At 40.0% G+C, this 13,958-nt stretch overlaps 2 protein-coding genes across 2 annotated transcripts in view; one reads left to right on the forward strand and one right to left on the reverse strand.

Moving 5' to 3' along the window:
• The window catches only part of NVL (nuclear VCP like), a 44,436-nt gene extending 42,863 nt beyond the window's left edge, over positions 1-1,573 (reverse strand). The window contains exon 1 of the mRNA XM_072857014.1: positions 1,137-1,573. Within this exon, the coding sequence (XP_072713115.1) occupies positions 1,137-1,193 (57 nt within the window). The 5' untranslated portion in view covers positions 1,194-1,573. The remainder of the gene's footprint in view (positions 1-1,136) is intronic.
• Positions 1,574-1,591: 18 nt separating this feature from the next.
• On the forward strand, positions 1,592-10,280 carry CNIH4 (cornichon family member 4). The gene is made up of 5 exons (XM_072857018.1): positions 1,592-1,746; positions 3,223-3,291; positions 4,351-4,463; positions 9,346-9,486; positions 10,081-10,280. Exons 1-5 carry the CDS (start codon positions 1,678-1,680, stop codon positions 10,106-10,108), a joined length of 420 nt encoding a protein of 139 aa, XP_072713119.1. The 5' UTR covers positions 1,592-1,677; the 3' UTR covers positions 10,109-10,280.
• Positions 10,281-13,958: the final 3,678 nt, after the last annotated feature.

The raw sequence follows: 13,958 nt of genomic DNA on the forward strand, positions 1-13,958 counted from the left end.
GACTATTATAGAAAAGTATATAAATGAAAGTGAATTCTATCAAGCCCTTTTTTTTTTTCTGACAGCAGCTGATCCCATCCATTTTCAAACCACAATTATGAAAGTGTGAGAAAACATACTAAATTTCAGGTACAACTGTATTCCATTTGCTTTCTTCCCCCACTCTCCAAATTAAGAGTGAGAAGGAGTTTCAATAGTGTAATGGTGGATTCCTTCTTTAAAAAAGATAAAGGAGACAGAGGATCTCCCTAAAATATATGGTATCACAAATGTCACAGCAAGGAGAATTTCAAAATCTCATTTAAATTAATACCCCTATTTAAAACAATCAAATTCCTTACAATTGAATACAGAATTATTTTTTTAAATTATGTTACACTTTACATCACCCATGGGCAGCTACTGACCTGCAGAAAATAGCAAGCCTACCATAAATCTATCTGGCTCTTTCATTTCAGAATAGCCAAGGCATAGTCACTGTGATCTTGTCAAGGAAAATAAGCAAGTTTCCTCAAGCAGCCGCTCACATTTGAAGGAATTAGAAGCAGAGTACACTTATATACAGACACAGAAAAAAGGTGTTTAATTTGGGAAGTCACCATAAATATTCATAAAATAGAACACAGCATGATGCCACCTGAAGGAATCACTGTTCTCCCCACTCCTCACATGTGTATTATGCAAGTAATCACATTTTTTCCCTTTCTCCCCTCACTCAATATAATCGATGTACGCGTTTCCAAATGTAAACACTTCCAATTTGCCTATATCTACCCGAGTGTTTAGGGTTTTTTTAACTACTCATTTCACACTTGAAATAGCAGCCAGATTCAGGATCATAAGTACTGAAGAGAATGGAAGAAAGTAACAGAGCAAACCAAAAGAAAACAAAAGAAAAATGAAAAGAGAGACCTTTCTAAAGGTCTTTTTCAAGTTCTGAGAGACAAGGCCGGGTTTTGCCTCTCGCTGCCGTTCCCTCCCGCACCTGGGCAGGCCGGATGCTCAAGGCCCCTTTCAGCGAGAAGGGGGAAAGGCGAGCCCCGCCGTGCCGGCCGCAGGGAGCCCCCCCCGCCGGCCGCTGCCCCGCGGGGACGAGGGCCGCTGGCCAGCCACCGCTGCCTGCCCGCGGCGGGTACCTGCTTAACGCGCTGCTTCAGCCGCAGGTCCACGAAGTGCCCCGGCCGGCTCCGCATCGCCGCTCGCCGCCCTCCCCGGCCGAGGGCCTCCCCGCGGCCCAGGGGCTGTCCTAGCGCTTCGCCTGCGCGGCGCGGCCGGACGAGAATTGTGCGCAGGCCGCGCCCGGGCGCCTCAGCCGCGCCGCCGCAGGCCCCCTGCGACCTGCCCGCCTGTACCGGCGGCGGAGGGGCCCCGCTCTGGCCGCGCTCCCTTCTCCCGCCTCTGACCCGCCGGGCCGCTTATTAAGTTTCAAAATAGGCGCCCCCGCTCCCTCGGTCAGGGCCGCGTGAGATCCCCGGCAGCGCCCTCACGAAGAGCAGAGACGTGCCCCGGCCGGCACCGCCCGGCCGCGGCCCCTGAGAGGTTCTCCTCAGGCTGCCGCGGGGACTCCACTTCCCAGCATGCTGCGCGGCGGGGAGGGGCGGGGCCCGGCGCGGCGCGGCCCTGCCCGGGCGGGGGGGCGTGGCGTGCGGCGGCCGGGAGGGCGGCGGCCGTGGCGGGATGGAGTCGGTGGTCTTCATCTTCTCGCTGATTGACTGCTGCGCCCTCATCTTCCTCTCCGTCTACTTCGTATCCTTCTCCTCCGGGACTGGGGGGCGCCCGGGGCGGGTAGGGTTGGGGCTGCGCCCGCGCCCGGCGGCACTGAGGTGGGCCGGGCCTGTTGAGGCGCCGCTGAGGGTGGGCGGGCGAGTGGGGCCGGAGTCGGAGCCGCAGCCGCTGGGCTGGCGGCGGGTTGAGGGTGGCGGGGCGTGAGGGCCTGTGCTGGGTAATGGCCGCTGGCGGGGGTGCCCGGGGCGGGGGGTGTTGTAGAGGCGGGGAGCGCAGGTCTGCGGGGAAACGGCGAGTGATTCAGGGCCCGAAATATGTTCGCTCCTTCAAGGGCTGGAGCTCGGGTGGCTGCAGGCTGCCACGGGCGTGTGCGGGCGGTGCTGTGGAAAACACATCGAGCCTCGGCAGGTGTAGCGTGTGCTTGGCGTTGGTGTAGAGGAAAGGGTGCTGAAAGCATGCTTGACACCCTCAGAAACTACACAGGCCTAAACAAATACAGCCAGATGATAGTCTCTTAATTGTAAGGATACCTTACTCTCTCTTAGATGTGAGCTCGTAGCTGGGAGACTGCGAGTTCCTCTACAAACAGAATTGCCATATTCTTTGTTACAAGCTTGCCTGCAGTTTTTGCTGTCTGGTGTTCTTAGAATGTCAAAGCACTGATTTGGCTTTCTTTTTTTTTTCTGAATAAAAGAGAATTGACTCTCATACTTTTTCAAATCCTGGTGCTATTTCAGAATCTACCCAGTTCTCCTAACAGAAAAAAGTACAGAAACACTTGAAAGAAATTTGTCCGAGAAGGATAGGTTATTTGTTGAAAAATGAAAAGACTTTACGTATTTTTTTAGGGATAGAAAAAATCTCATGCTTTTTCATTTTCTTGGAGAAAAGGAGTATGAGCTTTACAGGACATAGCATGATGATGTGCATATGTGCGTGCTAAGCCTTTTTTGAGAGGACTTTTCTGTCTGAAATCTTCATATTTCAGTTGCTGAAAGTTCATTTGATAATGATGTTACCCTCTTATTTCCTAGCAAAGTATGAATTAATCCAATGTTGCTGTAAATGTGAAAAAAGGAGATCCACTTTTTAAAACTGCACTATTTAGCTTTATTGTGGGGAGAGTTTAAAAAGTGCATTAACTTTTTCTTCCTTTTAAGTTCTGGTTTCAAGTATCGTAACAATAATTCTGATACTAAAAAATATTGAGTTTGCCTCCCTGATCTGTTTTAAGTGTTGGACTGAACTTTAGCACTTGTGCAACTGTTGCCGTTGGAAAAACATCATAAAATCACTTGGACTGATGATAAAATGTGGCCTAACTTTCTACCTAAAGTAGGATTGAGTTGTAACTAATTGAAATATGCCTTTGGCAGATCAACTGTAGAACAAGACAGTCTACGCTGAGAGCAGAGTGTTCTCCCCAACTTACTGGATAAAAATAAAGCTTTGTGTATTCTGAGTTACCATACAATTTTTCCTTATCTTGGACTTCAGATAATTACACTATCAGATTTGGAATGTGACTACATTAACGCTAGATCATGCTGCTCAAAACTCAATAAAGTAAATTATTCTTCTTTATATTTAATGTGGTTTAAGAAAATAGTCCTTCATCTTAGCATCACAAATAACCGGGGTGTAATGTATATCTGAAGAGCCTTGATAGGCAATATTTTCCATGTATCCTTTATTTCAGTCTGCTTGTCTTTTTCGGATGCCCATCTTTCAGCAAATTCAGTCACAAAAGGCTGTTCTTCTGACCCTTGGTGCTCTGAGATGGGCTGCTACTCTGAATTCGTGGGACTGAGACTTGAACTCTTTGCAGAGCTCTTGAGTTCTGTGCTTTTGCTCTTGTAGGTGTGCCACACCAAGGATGTCTACTCGTGACTGAACTCTGGGATCTTTATAGCAACTTTCTCTGATGCTTCTGTATAATTTCTAACCTCTCTTGAACAGCAGAGAGTTTTACTGTGATAAGGAAAAGTACTGTTTTAACTTAATCTGCTTAAAACTGATTTAATTGAATCGATGTGGCCTTCCCGCATGGGTGTTCACTTTGATTTAAAGGTATTTTCTTTCTTAGTGTAAGAGAGAATGTTACAGGATACTATCAAGCCAAAAATGTGTTATTGCCAGGGACTGACCCAATTTAACTATGCCAGTTTTCATATTAACTTCCTTATCTGTTCCAAGCCTGGGGGTGTTTGTATGTCCTGTGTCTGTACAGATTTTAATTATCTGCCTCTCTCATTCCTAAATCCAATGTTCTCTCCAGTGATTTCAAATGGGCTCTGTATACTTTCTTAACTCACTTTCTTAAATGCTTGTGTAATGTAGTTGTGTTCAAACAGCTGCTGTGCTTCTATCTAGAAATCTTTGTAATACTTAGATAAAGTACCTCTGTTATAATATCTTAGGGCCTGAGTTCTGCCTTATTCAAGTGGAATCTGTCTGAAGGTATTAATTTCCCCATATTGTGATGAAATCACATGAATTTTCTTCTTCCATGAATTTTCTGTCTGAGTTTGGTACTAGAATCAGATGATAACTCCATATAGATCTTTTTCAGAAAGGAATTTACATTTGTGCATATAACTTTTTTCTTTTCTTCCCTTTTTACAGTGGGTGGTCCCTGAAGTGATTGGCCATGCTGTTGTAACTGTATTAATGCTTATTTCACTGCACTGGTTCATCTTTCTCCTTAATTTGCCAGTAGCAACATGGAATATATATAGGTAAGTGCAAAGGGGTTTGTGTACTTTTTTTTCACTATTACTGGTTTAGCTTTAAGTGTAATATGAAGATAAATAATATATCATGATGAGATGTTTCAGTTGTGTTCTTGAGCTGCTAACAGTCTTCATGGATCTAACTAACATAAAACTCTCCTCTCCTTGCAATTAAAATTACAAGAAACCCAACAGTGTAAAGGATATGAAGCTTTTGGCCATTCCTTGTATTCTCTCTAGCGGTCAGGAATCTTGATTTGTGAGTCATTCCGAAGTTCATAGGAAATATGTTAATTGGGATTATGAAGTAGTGCTGCAAACATAGTTGTTAATGTTTTTCATACTGTGCCTACAGGCCCGATAGTGATATCAGCATAAAAGTACTTAGGCTGATGGTTGTAAAACCATTGGGCTGTGGTGTTATCCCCTGCACCTTCCTTCATTTACTGTCTTGTCTGTCCCCCTCATTTGCATTGTTTTTGGTCCCCGATCTTGCCTCTTTGTATTTGGAAAGATTTGTAGACTTTTCATCATATGACAACTATCAGTGTTACTGGTCTTTGTATACTGGGCCATCCACCACTTTGAAATGGTTTACTTGTAAGTAGGGATTTCCATGTGGCAACATTGGGGCTGTTGGTTGAAAAATGTTCTTTTTATTTTATATCATTTGATGTGCAGAGAAGTGAACCTTTACAGGTGTTATGCTAATGAAAACTGCGTGTGGATTTCTCACAAATTGTCTCTAATCACTGTACTACAGGAAGTCCAAAAGACCAAATGTTTAAGATATAGGTATGAAAAGCTGGCTGTAATTCTTGCTTGCCTGAAGCTGCTAGGGCTAACTATTGACAGGGATGGGTCGAGTTGCTGGTAAAATTAAACAAGAGGTTTCATAGCTCTCATTAAAAAGAAGTTGAGGATCCCTTTACTGATAACCTTGTTGTTCTTGAGCAAAATAACCATGCATTTATCACCCTTGCTTTCTACAAAACTGCTAACAAAGTCTTCAAATGTTTCTAAGCTGGAATAACATGAGACATTGTAACTTGTATGCTTAATAAACAAATGTTGCCTAAATGCACACACATTGGGATAGTTTTGTTTGGCCACCTGTATGTACAACTGTATTATACACTGTTGCACAAAATGACTGCTATTCCCTTTGGTATCTGCTGGCAAGCATGGAGTTTGCATTTGATGTTTCATTTAGGCTAGACTGTTTCTAGAGAGACACTAGAGAGAGAATGCATTTTCTTTGAAGGTTTGAAGATTTCTTGTACTGATTACCCCTTTGCTGCTTCCTTTTACTTACTTGTGTTAATATTTAAAATAGCACTTGCTTTCCATTCTAAACCAGGTCAGAGAGAATTTTAAGATACAATTATTTCTATTTCCACACGTCAGGCAGTAAGATTTGACTGCTGTTTTAAATTGACAGCTCTAATTTTATATTTGTCACACATGGGGTTAGACATTCTGAATATCCTAAAATCCAGGATTGTTTCCTCAATTTTAGATGTGCAATGTAGGCAATAAATGAATATGACAATATGATACTTTGCCTGTCCTGCTACAAGAAGTCAAAATGTTAAGCCTGTATTGTTAATCCTGCCTTCTTTCTGAGGATGGAGGAGTTTCACCCACATTAATAGCCTGGAATATCCAATCTATAGTGAAGGAGTTAAAGGTCTGCAAAAGCAAGTGTGGTGTTTAGCATTATAAAGGAAATCTGATGATTTGGGATAGAACTTACATTTGACCCAGTGTTCAATGGACAACAGGTATGGTAGTCAGAAAACTGGTGGACTGTAGAGTAGTTTGATTACACTGAAGAGAGGAGAAGGTGTCAATTACTAAACTAGGATTAAGTGGGAACAGATGAAATGTGAACCCGTTATCATGAGCTGCAAACTTCCAGCATCAGCTGAACGTGTTTGTATCTTCTTCGTATGTTATAATATTTCAAGAACCAATTTCTGGAGTAAATGTTGCTGCACATGAATTCAGAAAGGTTTACGATTATAATTCTACTCCAAGATGAGTACAGAAATCAAAATAATTGTGTTGAGATTGAAGAATTCTGTGCTTTGTAGTATATCTAAATGATAATAGAGAGAGAGGTAGAATAATAATCCCTCCCCTTATTCTCTTTCCTTCAAAACCTGCTTAATCTTGATGAGTAAATGGTACAGTTACAGGCAGTACTGGCTTGATTTACTAATTGTCTCAGTGATTTCAGCGACAGTAGAGAGGTTTTATGTGAAAGGGGCATCAGAAACAAATCCCGGGGAAGATAAATTGGTCAAAAACAGCATCAGGGAAGACTTTCAAAGTTGCTGCATGTTTATTGTAACATCCTACTGGCCCTTCTTGTTCAGCATACTCAGATGCTCATTTAATTTGGTTTATTTTTTGCTGACTTTTGTAGTGTCTTATACAATCTCCAGTGAGACATAGTTTTGTCTTATATTCTCCTTGTTTTAAAACTAGATATTGAAGCAACTTATTTGAAATCTAATCATATTTCAAAATAGATATTTTTTTAGTTCTTAAATATTTGTTAGACCTGCCACTATGTAAAAGAAGCAAGAATTACAAAGGAAATGTTGACTGTGACTAGACAAAAAGAAAGCAAATCTTTAAAAAAAAAAAAAAAGTTGAACACTTCCCTTTCTTCTTTGTTATATAGGCATGCTTGAGACAAGAGGTCAAAATAATGTGATTCTTGTAATGTCTTTAAGTAGATCATACCCCTCTTAAAACTGAATGAGTAAAAAAAAAAAAAAAATCTTTAAAATATGGTGAAAACTCTGACCAGGACTTCCACATCCCTTACAAAATTGTGTAATCTAGAGGGAAATGTTCTGTTGCTGCGGCAGCCGCTTCCACTGAATGGAGATACTGGAGGCACTAATGAGTATCTTCATTAAAGCTGAGGGTTTTCTTGTTCTGTGTGGTTTTGCTGCAGAAGTTTTTTGCTATTTAGAGTACGACAAGGGGCTTGAGTTGTGTTTCTTAGCATCTAGCATAGTTGTGTCCATTACTACAGTTCCTTAGATGTATAATATAAGCTGTACTAGCTTGTGGGTCTCTTGGAAAAACTACTTCCCAACTTCCGCAAGCTTTAATTAAGCTGCATCATTTAAGTGTTATCATTCTTCTTAAAAAGCAAAATTAATACATACTACCTTTATGGCACTCATATCCTAGAGATATAAGAAAACTATGCCTCTCTTTCTAGGATAAATTGGTACAGGAAACTTGTGTTCTTCCTTTTATTCCAATAAAATGCATTACACTTCCAGTAAATGGACAATAATTTGTGTTATAATACCAAAAATAGAACAATTGCTTAAAACTTCAGATTTACAAGAGACTTTAAAGCTTTAATTATTTCACATGAACTATTTTTAATGGGACGTAATCATCTTTGTTATTAACCAAATATGCTGCAGTGCTTTTGAATGCCTCTGTGAAAGACAAACAAATACTGTGGTCTTAACTTTTTTTTTTTTGGCCTCCTGCTGCTGCTAGAAAACATTCTTGTTTCTTGTTCCCTTTCTTCCCCTCCTATTATTGAAACGAACGTTGTAAGAGGTGGGGGAGTCCCTTTGGGAGTACAAGTGGTGCTGAAAGGAGGTTGTAGCGAGGTGGGTGTTGGTCTCTTCTCCCAAGTAACAAGCCATAGGAGAAGAGGAAGTGGCCTCAAGTTGCACCAGGGGAGGTTTAGACTGGATATTAGGAAAAAGTTCTTCACCAAAAGGGTTGTCCAGCATTGGAACAGGCTGCCCAGGGAAGTGGTTGAGTCACCATCCCTGGAGGTATTTAAAAGACGTGTAGATGTGGTGCTTAGGGACATGGTGTAGTGGTGGACTTGGCAGTGCTGGGTTAATGGTTGGACTTGATGATCTTAAAGGTCTCTTCCAACCTAAACGATTCTGATACTTCGAGTATGTAAAGAAAATCAAAAAGTATTCTGTTCTGAGACCTTGCTTTTGCTCCAGATATAAGACCAGGAGTTAAATTCCTGTGTAGAAAGAGTATTATTCCAGGACGGTAGAGCCTGTATGACATTTAAGTGAAATAATAATATTGTTCTAGGCTGAGCTCAGCTGGAGCAAGAGCTTCATGTGCTTGCATTTGCTCTCTTGAGAAATGCATATGACAAAAGAACATGCTGCTTGTTGAATTTTCACAGGACATAAAACATTTGTTTTGCTGGTTTTATTCTTCCTTTTGCTTACATTTCACTTTGTTTCACTCAATTTTTGTTCTTATGTGGGTTTGGACAGCAGTACTTAACTTCGTCAGTTCTGCCCAATCTCTCATCCTGTCAGCCTCAGTGTCTCTGCTGAGATAATGCAGGATGGTTGTGACAAAGATAGGAATCATACGCAGATCCTTTTGTCTTGTCTTATGCTATCTCATTTTGACCACTGCAGTTTGTGATTATCTATGTGGGTTTTTTTTGTAAATAAATCACTAATTCATAGCTAAATTAATTCTTTTCCAGTCCCTTTCATCTAATGCATCTTTCCACTGTGGTTGGATGTTTCCTTCATAACACCAAGTGACCATGAACAGAAATTAAAATGAACAGGAATTGGCTGTTACCTGGAAACTCTCCCATTGATACATGGGAAGCTGGGCTGATGCTTTTAGTACTTCTTGTTCTCTTATTCTTTGTTTGTGGATTGTAGTGGCAGAGGTACACGCAATATCCTGAAACTGAAATAGAATTTAAAAAAAGCTCCCTTATGTTGAATTGTGAAACAACTCTTTAGATGAAAGTCCCTTCTGTGCAAGCTCTCCCCCTCCCCTGACACTCCCTAACGTTTTGATGACTATACTTCTGTTGTTTTTTTTTTTTCTCTTAAACTTTCAGGTACATTATGGTGCCAAGTGGAAACATGGGGGTATTTGATCCCACAGAGATCCATAACCGAGGACAACTGAAATCACACATGAAGGAAGCCATGATTAAACTAGGCTTTCATCTGCTCTGTTTCTTCATGTACCTTTACAGGTTAGTTTCAAAAATTGCTCCCAAGGAACAAAGCAATTGTCTGGCAGCTATTTTTACCTCCTCTATTCTGCTAGTGTGATTGCTGGTATTCTTAAGTGTCTTATCTTTTTGCATCCTGCTAAGCCTCAATAATATATTTTGACAGCTATCTGCGGGCTCATTATATGCCTTTATTCTTTCTGTATAAACATTGTTTGGAAACTTGGACTACTCCTTAATCTCAAACCCACTATACGTACAATATAGAGAGTTATATGATTTCAGCACCTAGAATAATTAGCCTATTTAGAATGGAAATTATCTTGAGGACCAAGTTTATTTTACAAGTTCTGTTTTAGAAAATAAGGTTGATCTGTCTAAGTTAGAAACAGATGAGTTCTGTGATGGGGCCACTTTCTACAAGATCGAAGAACTACTCTTCTTCTACTGCAGTATTAGTTCTGCAGTCCTTGTCTTCGTAAGCAAAGCACATAGCATAGTTGCCTTGACTTTCTATTTCAGAATTGAGTACAGTTCTCTCATTAAAGCGATAGCTGTTCCTACTTGCACATGCTTCAGTAATCCACTGGTATCATGTTTTCTGTTTTGTCACAGTATGATTCTGGCTTTGATAAATGATTGAGAAGTTGAAAAAGAACCGTTAGCTGCCAAATTGGGTCATCACTCCAGTGACTGGTTGTGGAGCCACAGACACCTTCCGAACATACCTAGATCAGTGTCATCATGCAGTATATTTTTCCTCTTTGAACAAGAAATATTTTTCTGTATTTTTAACATAAAATATTTTCAAAAGATGTTGGACTTGTGTAGCAGTTGTTTTTGTTCCTTTACAACTCAAACTGCTGGAGCTGCTGCTTCTGTAGGGTGAAATCCTTGCTTACCAAACTGATCTCATAGGAATTAAATGGTGAGAAGGGAAACTCATTTTGGCAGCATGGGCTGATAATAGTGGTAGTTCCAGAACAAATTTAAGTGCAGCTCTGATGTCTGCCTCTTACTGAAAGGTGTCAGGATGTGCTTCTGGCTGTCAAGCTGTCCTATTAGAGCCTAGTTTGAAGCAGCGCTTGGAACATAGCTTTCAGAGTGGAACAGTAGCACAGCTTGCATCTTTGTGTCAGTGTTTTTTCCAGCTAAAAAGCAACGGAATAAAAATTACGCTCTTCTCCCTTGCCAGCCCTCCCTCCAACAACCTATATGAAGTCTTGTGTTTGGGTGGATTAAGGTCCCTTTGGTGAAGGCGATACTTGTGTGCAAGAGTGAAAAACAGATAAATAAGAAACATGATTGATACTTGATTTTTCCCTTCAACTCCTATTTTGTCACTGAAGTACATGATAGACCTCCATACAAAGTAAATACCACATTGCACCAGGGTTGGAGTTGGTTACAGAGCAAAAGACTATCTGCAGTCACTATTCCATGAACCTGCTGTTTCTATATCCGGTCAGGTGAATCAAGAGTACATCTAGCTCAGGGAGGTGGTCTGGTAAACCATAACCCAGCTATCCCAATTCTGATGTGACTCTGTTTCAAAGACACCAGAAAAGTTTTTTTTCATGTGGCTTCTGCAGTGATAAGTATATAAACCTGTTTGTACACTCACTGTCTTAAAATTTTTTATATGTGCATAGAAACAGGTTTTTTGAAACACACATCAAGTGAAACACTTCAAAAATACAGTTCTGTAATTAAGTCCTAAAATTTATAAGCTTTTCCTTCTTAAGTACTTGTTCTTTAGTGTATAGCTGTAGTTAGATTGGTTTCACAGCCAGCAGTGAAAAGACAACACTGAAGCTTGAGTTCTCTAGCTCCCTTGTGTTCAATGTTTGTTCTAGGAATAGTTTGGCTTTAAATTTATGATGGATGGAGTCCAAGTTCAGCTGTTGCAAAGATGAAAAACTGCTGAAATTATGCTCGTTAGAAAATAGCTAGGGAAATAGCTACCACAGCTGCATGCCACTGACTACTTGATACCACAAAAATCAAACAACAGAAAGTACTGCCTTATAAAGCTGAAACCCAGACAGGATGTAGGTCTGGTGAAAGGAGAGCAAATAAAACTTTAAAAGAGGAAGGTCAGTAACTTTTGTAGCAGCTTACATGGTAGGCAATTAAGTTCTTACTTGTATGTGAAAAAAAATGCTACACATATGTTGTTTTATCTATTAGAAGAAAGGGCAGTGTTAGTAAGCTGCTTGAGTTAAGTCCTTGCTGTGGTGCTAACAGATAAATTTCATTAATGACATTTCACTGAGAAACATGATCATTTCTCTAAGTCCACCACTTAGACTAGCAGTTTTATATCTTATTCTAAAGATATGATTTTAAGATAAGAGCTTTATTATTAATGAACATGTTTGTAAGATACACTGTCTTCAATGATTTCCAACTACTACTAACTACTTACAGTGGTGACATTTGATAGGCTAGACTCATTCCCTAATGGAATTGGTAAAATTTATCACTCACTATGAAAAGCTTCTATTCTCCTCTACTGAGGGAAGTGTTTCTTCAGAGATGGGAGCAGGCCAGGGAAGGATAAGGGAAAAGAACAATATATCTGGGAAAAAAAAAATGGGGGTAGCATATGTCTCAATTTATATCCCTAACCTAGAGGGATGGTATTGTGGATTCCTCTCCACTTCCTTCCTCAAGAATCAGTTATTAACCATGATAGATCAACAAAAAAGCAGATGTTTTAAGTGGTGATTGTCAAATATTAAACAAGCTATGCTTTTATATGAATGCAAACTTCCCACCCCACTCTTTTATAGAAATAAATTCGCTGTTCATTCATCTATAACAACATGTTACAATAGTTGTAAAAACCTCAGTAGCAGGCTCCAGAGACTACAATTCTGCTGAGTAATCACACTGGTAATTTTGAAGCTTTCCTTACTGTACAGGGTCATTTCCTGCCTTACCAGAGATCTTCACAGAGCTCAGTGTCAGCAATAGGAAAAATGTATTTGTAATTGCTAAAAATGTAGTTCATTAGCTGGAAATAGGGATCCTACAGTCATCTATCTCACAGGAGATCCGCAGAGCACAGAAGTTTTACAGTAGTAAAAATCAAAACAAACTCCTTACTTTCTAGGTCTCCATCAGGGAGAACAGGGTAATTTCAATCCAAGCTTACTATACAGAATTCAAGATAATTACAAACTTCAGACTGATTTTAAATTAAAAAAAAAAATCACCGAATTTTATCACTATGAATCAGCGTGAGGACAAAAGAGAGATTCCCTCCTATTCACTCACTAGAATGTATTTCCCTTTGGAACTGAGGTATCCAAGTATAACTTCATGAGGGGACCATTATCTTATCCTCAAAATTATTAGTTATGATTTATAGAAAGCTCTTAATCCATGAAAATAAACACCCCTGTTGGCCTACAGGGATTCTAACTTTTAACCAAGGTTATTAAACTCTTCCTCACCCAGAGTCTAGAGCCTAGTCAGCTTGCTAAGATATCAGTCATTCAACAGTTTTCAGAGAGATTAGATAGCTTTTATAGTACTGCACTTGTGAGGGGGGGATTAGTTAAATATGTAAAATAGCATATTTCCCCCTAATTTATCATTACTGTTACAGACTGTTTGTTATTTATCTTGTTTTATTAAAGAATATACTTATCTCCTCATTCTAGTAAGCTACTGTTTTATTCTAAAATAGTTCTGTATTAGGGAACATAGTAAATCAGTGGGATTAATAGTATGACCAGTAGTCCTAAGAACAGTTCTACATGCAGGTTAACAATCAACCTGTAACCCTGATAAACCCATAAAAACAAATCTTAATCTGTTCAGTATCAGCATAGCTTTAATCTAATTCTTTTTCTCCCAAGATGCTCTCTAGGATTTTGTACAAATGGTAAGAAGAGACCATTTTTGCCTTTAAGGATATTATGGTAATGATGAGATTGGAGGTGGCGATAGAAAAATTTAGGCTATACTGACCACCGTGCAGTTATCAGTATATTAACCACCTTATCTTTGGCAGAAACCTTAGAGGCATACAAACTTCAGTGGTTACTCCTCCGAGCATTATAGGTCTTTTAAAGTGACGAGACAACTGGGACTGCCCTCTTTCTGCAATGAGTAGATAGCCTAAGCATGTGCAACACATGCAAAGTAGCAGAGGGAAGCATCAGGCAGCACAGAAAGCATAAGCCAAGGTGTAAGGTGACAGAGTAGAACAGAAACTGTCCCTCTGGAGAAGTACCCTACCTCAGGCAGAGTTTGGATTTAAGCTAATCATGAAATGCTTATCTACTATCAGGTTCCTTATGTAATTTTGTTTAAATAATCTGAAGGGTTTAAAAAATAAAAATTACAATTACTTTTATATCTTACATATGCTGAAATTTCTCAGTTCTATAGAAATCATACACCTGTTTCTCTTGCAATCTTCTCACCAGTTAAAGGCAGACATAGGACAGCAGATGAAACACAGTAACAAACCCAGCCAA

Source organism: Ciconia boyciana, chromosome 3 (assembly GCF_034638445.1).
Source record: "Ciconia boyciana chromosome 3, ASM3463844v1, whole genome shotgun sequence".
Classification (NCBI taxonomy): domain Eukaryota; kingdom Metazoa; phylum Chordata; class Aves; order Ciconiiformes; family Ciconiidae; genus Ciconia; species Ciconia boyciana.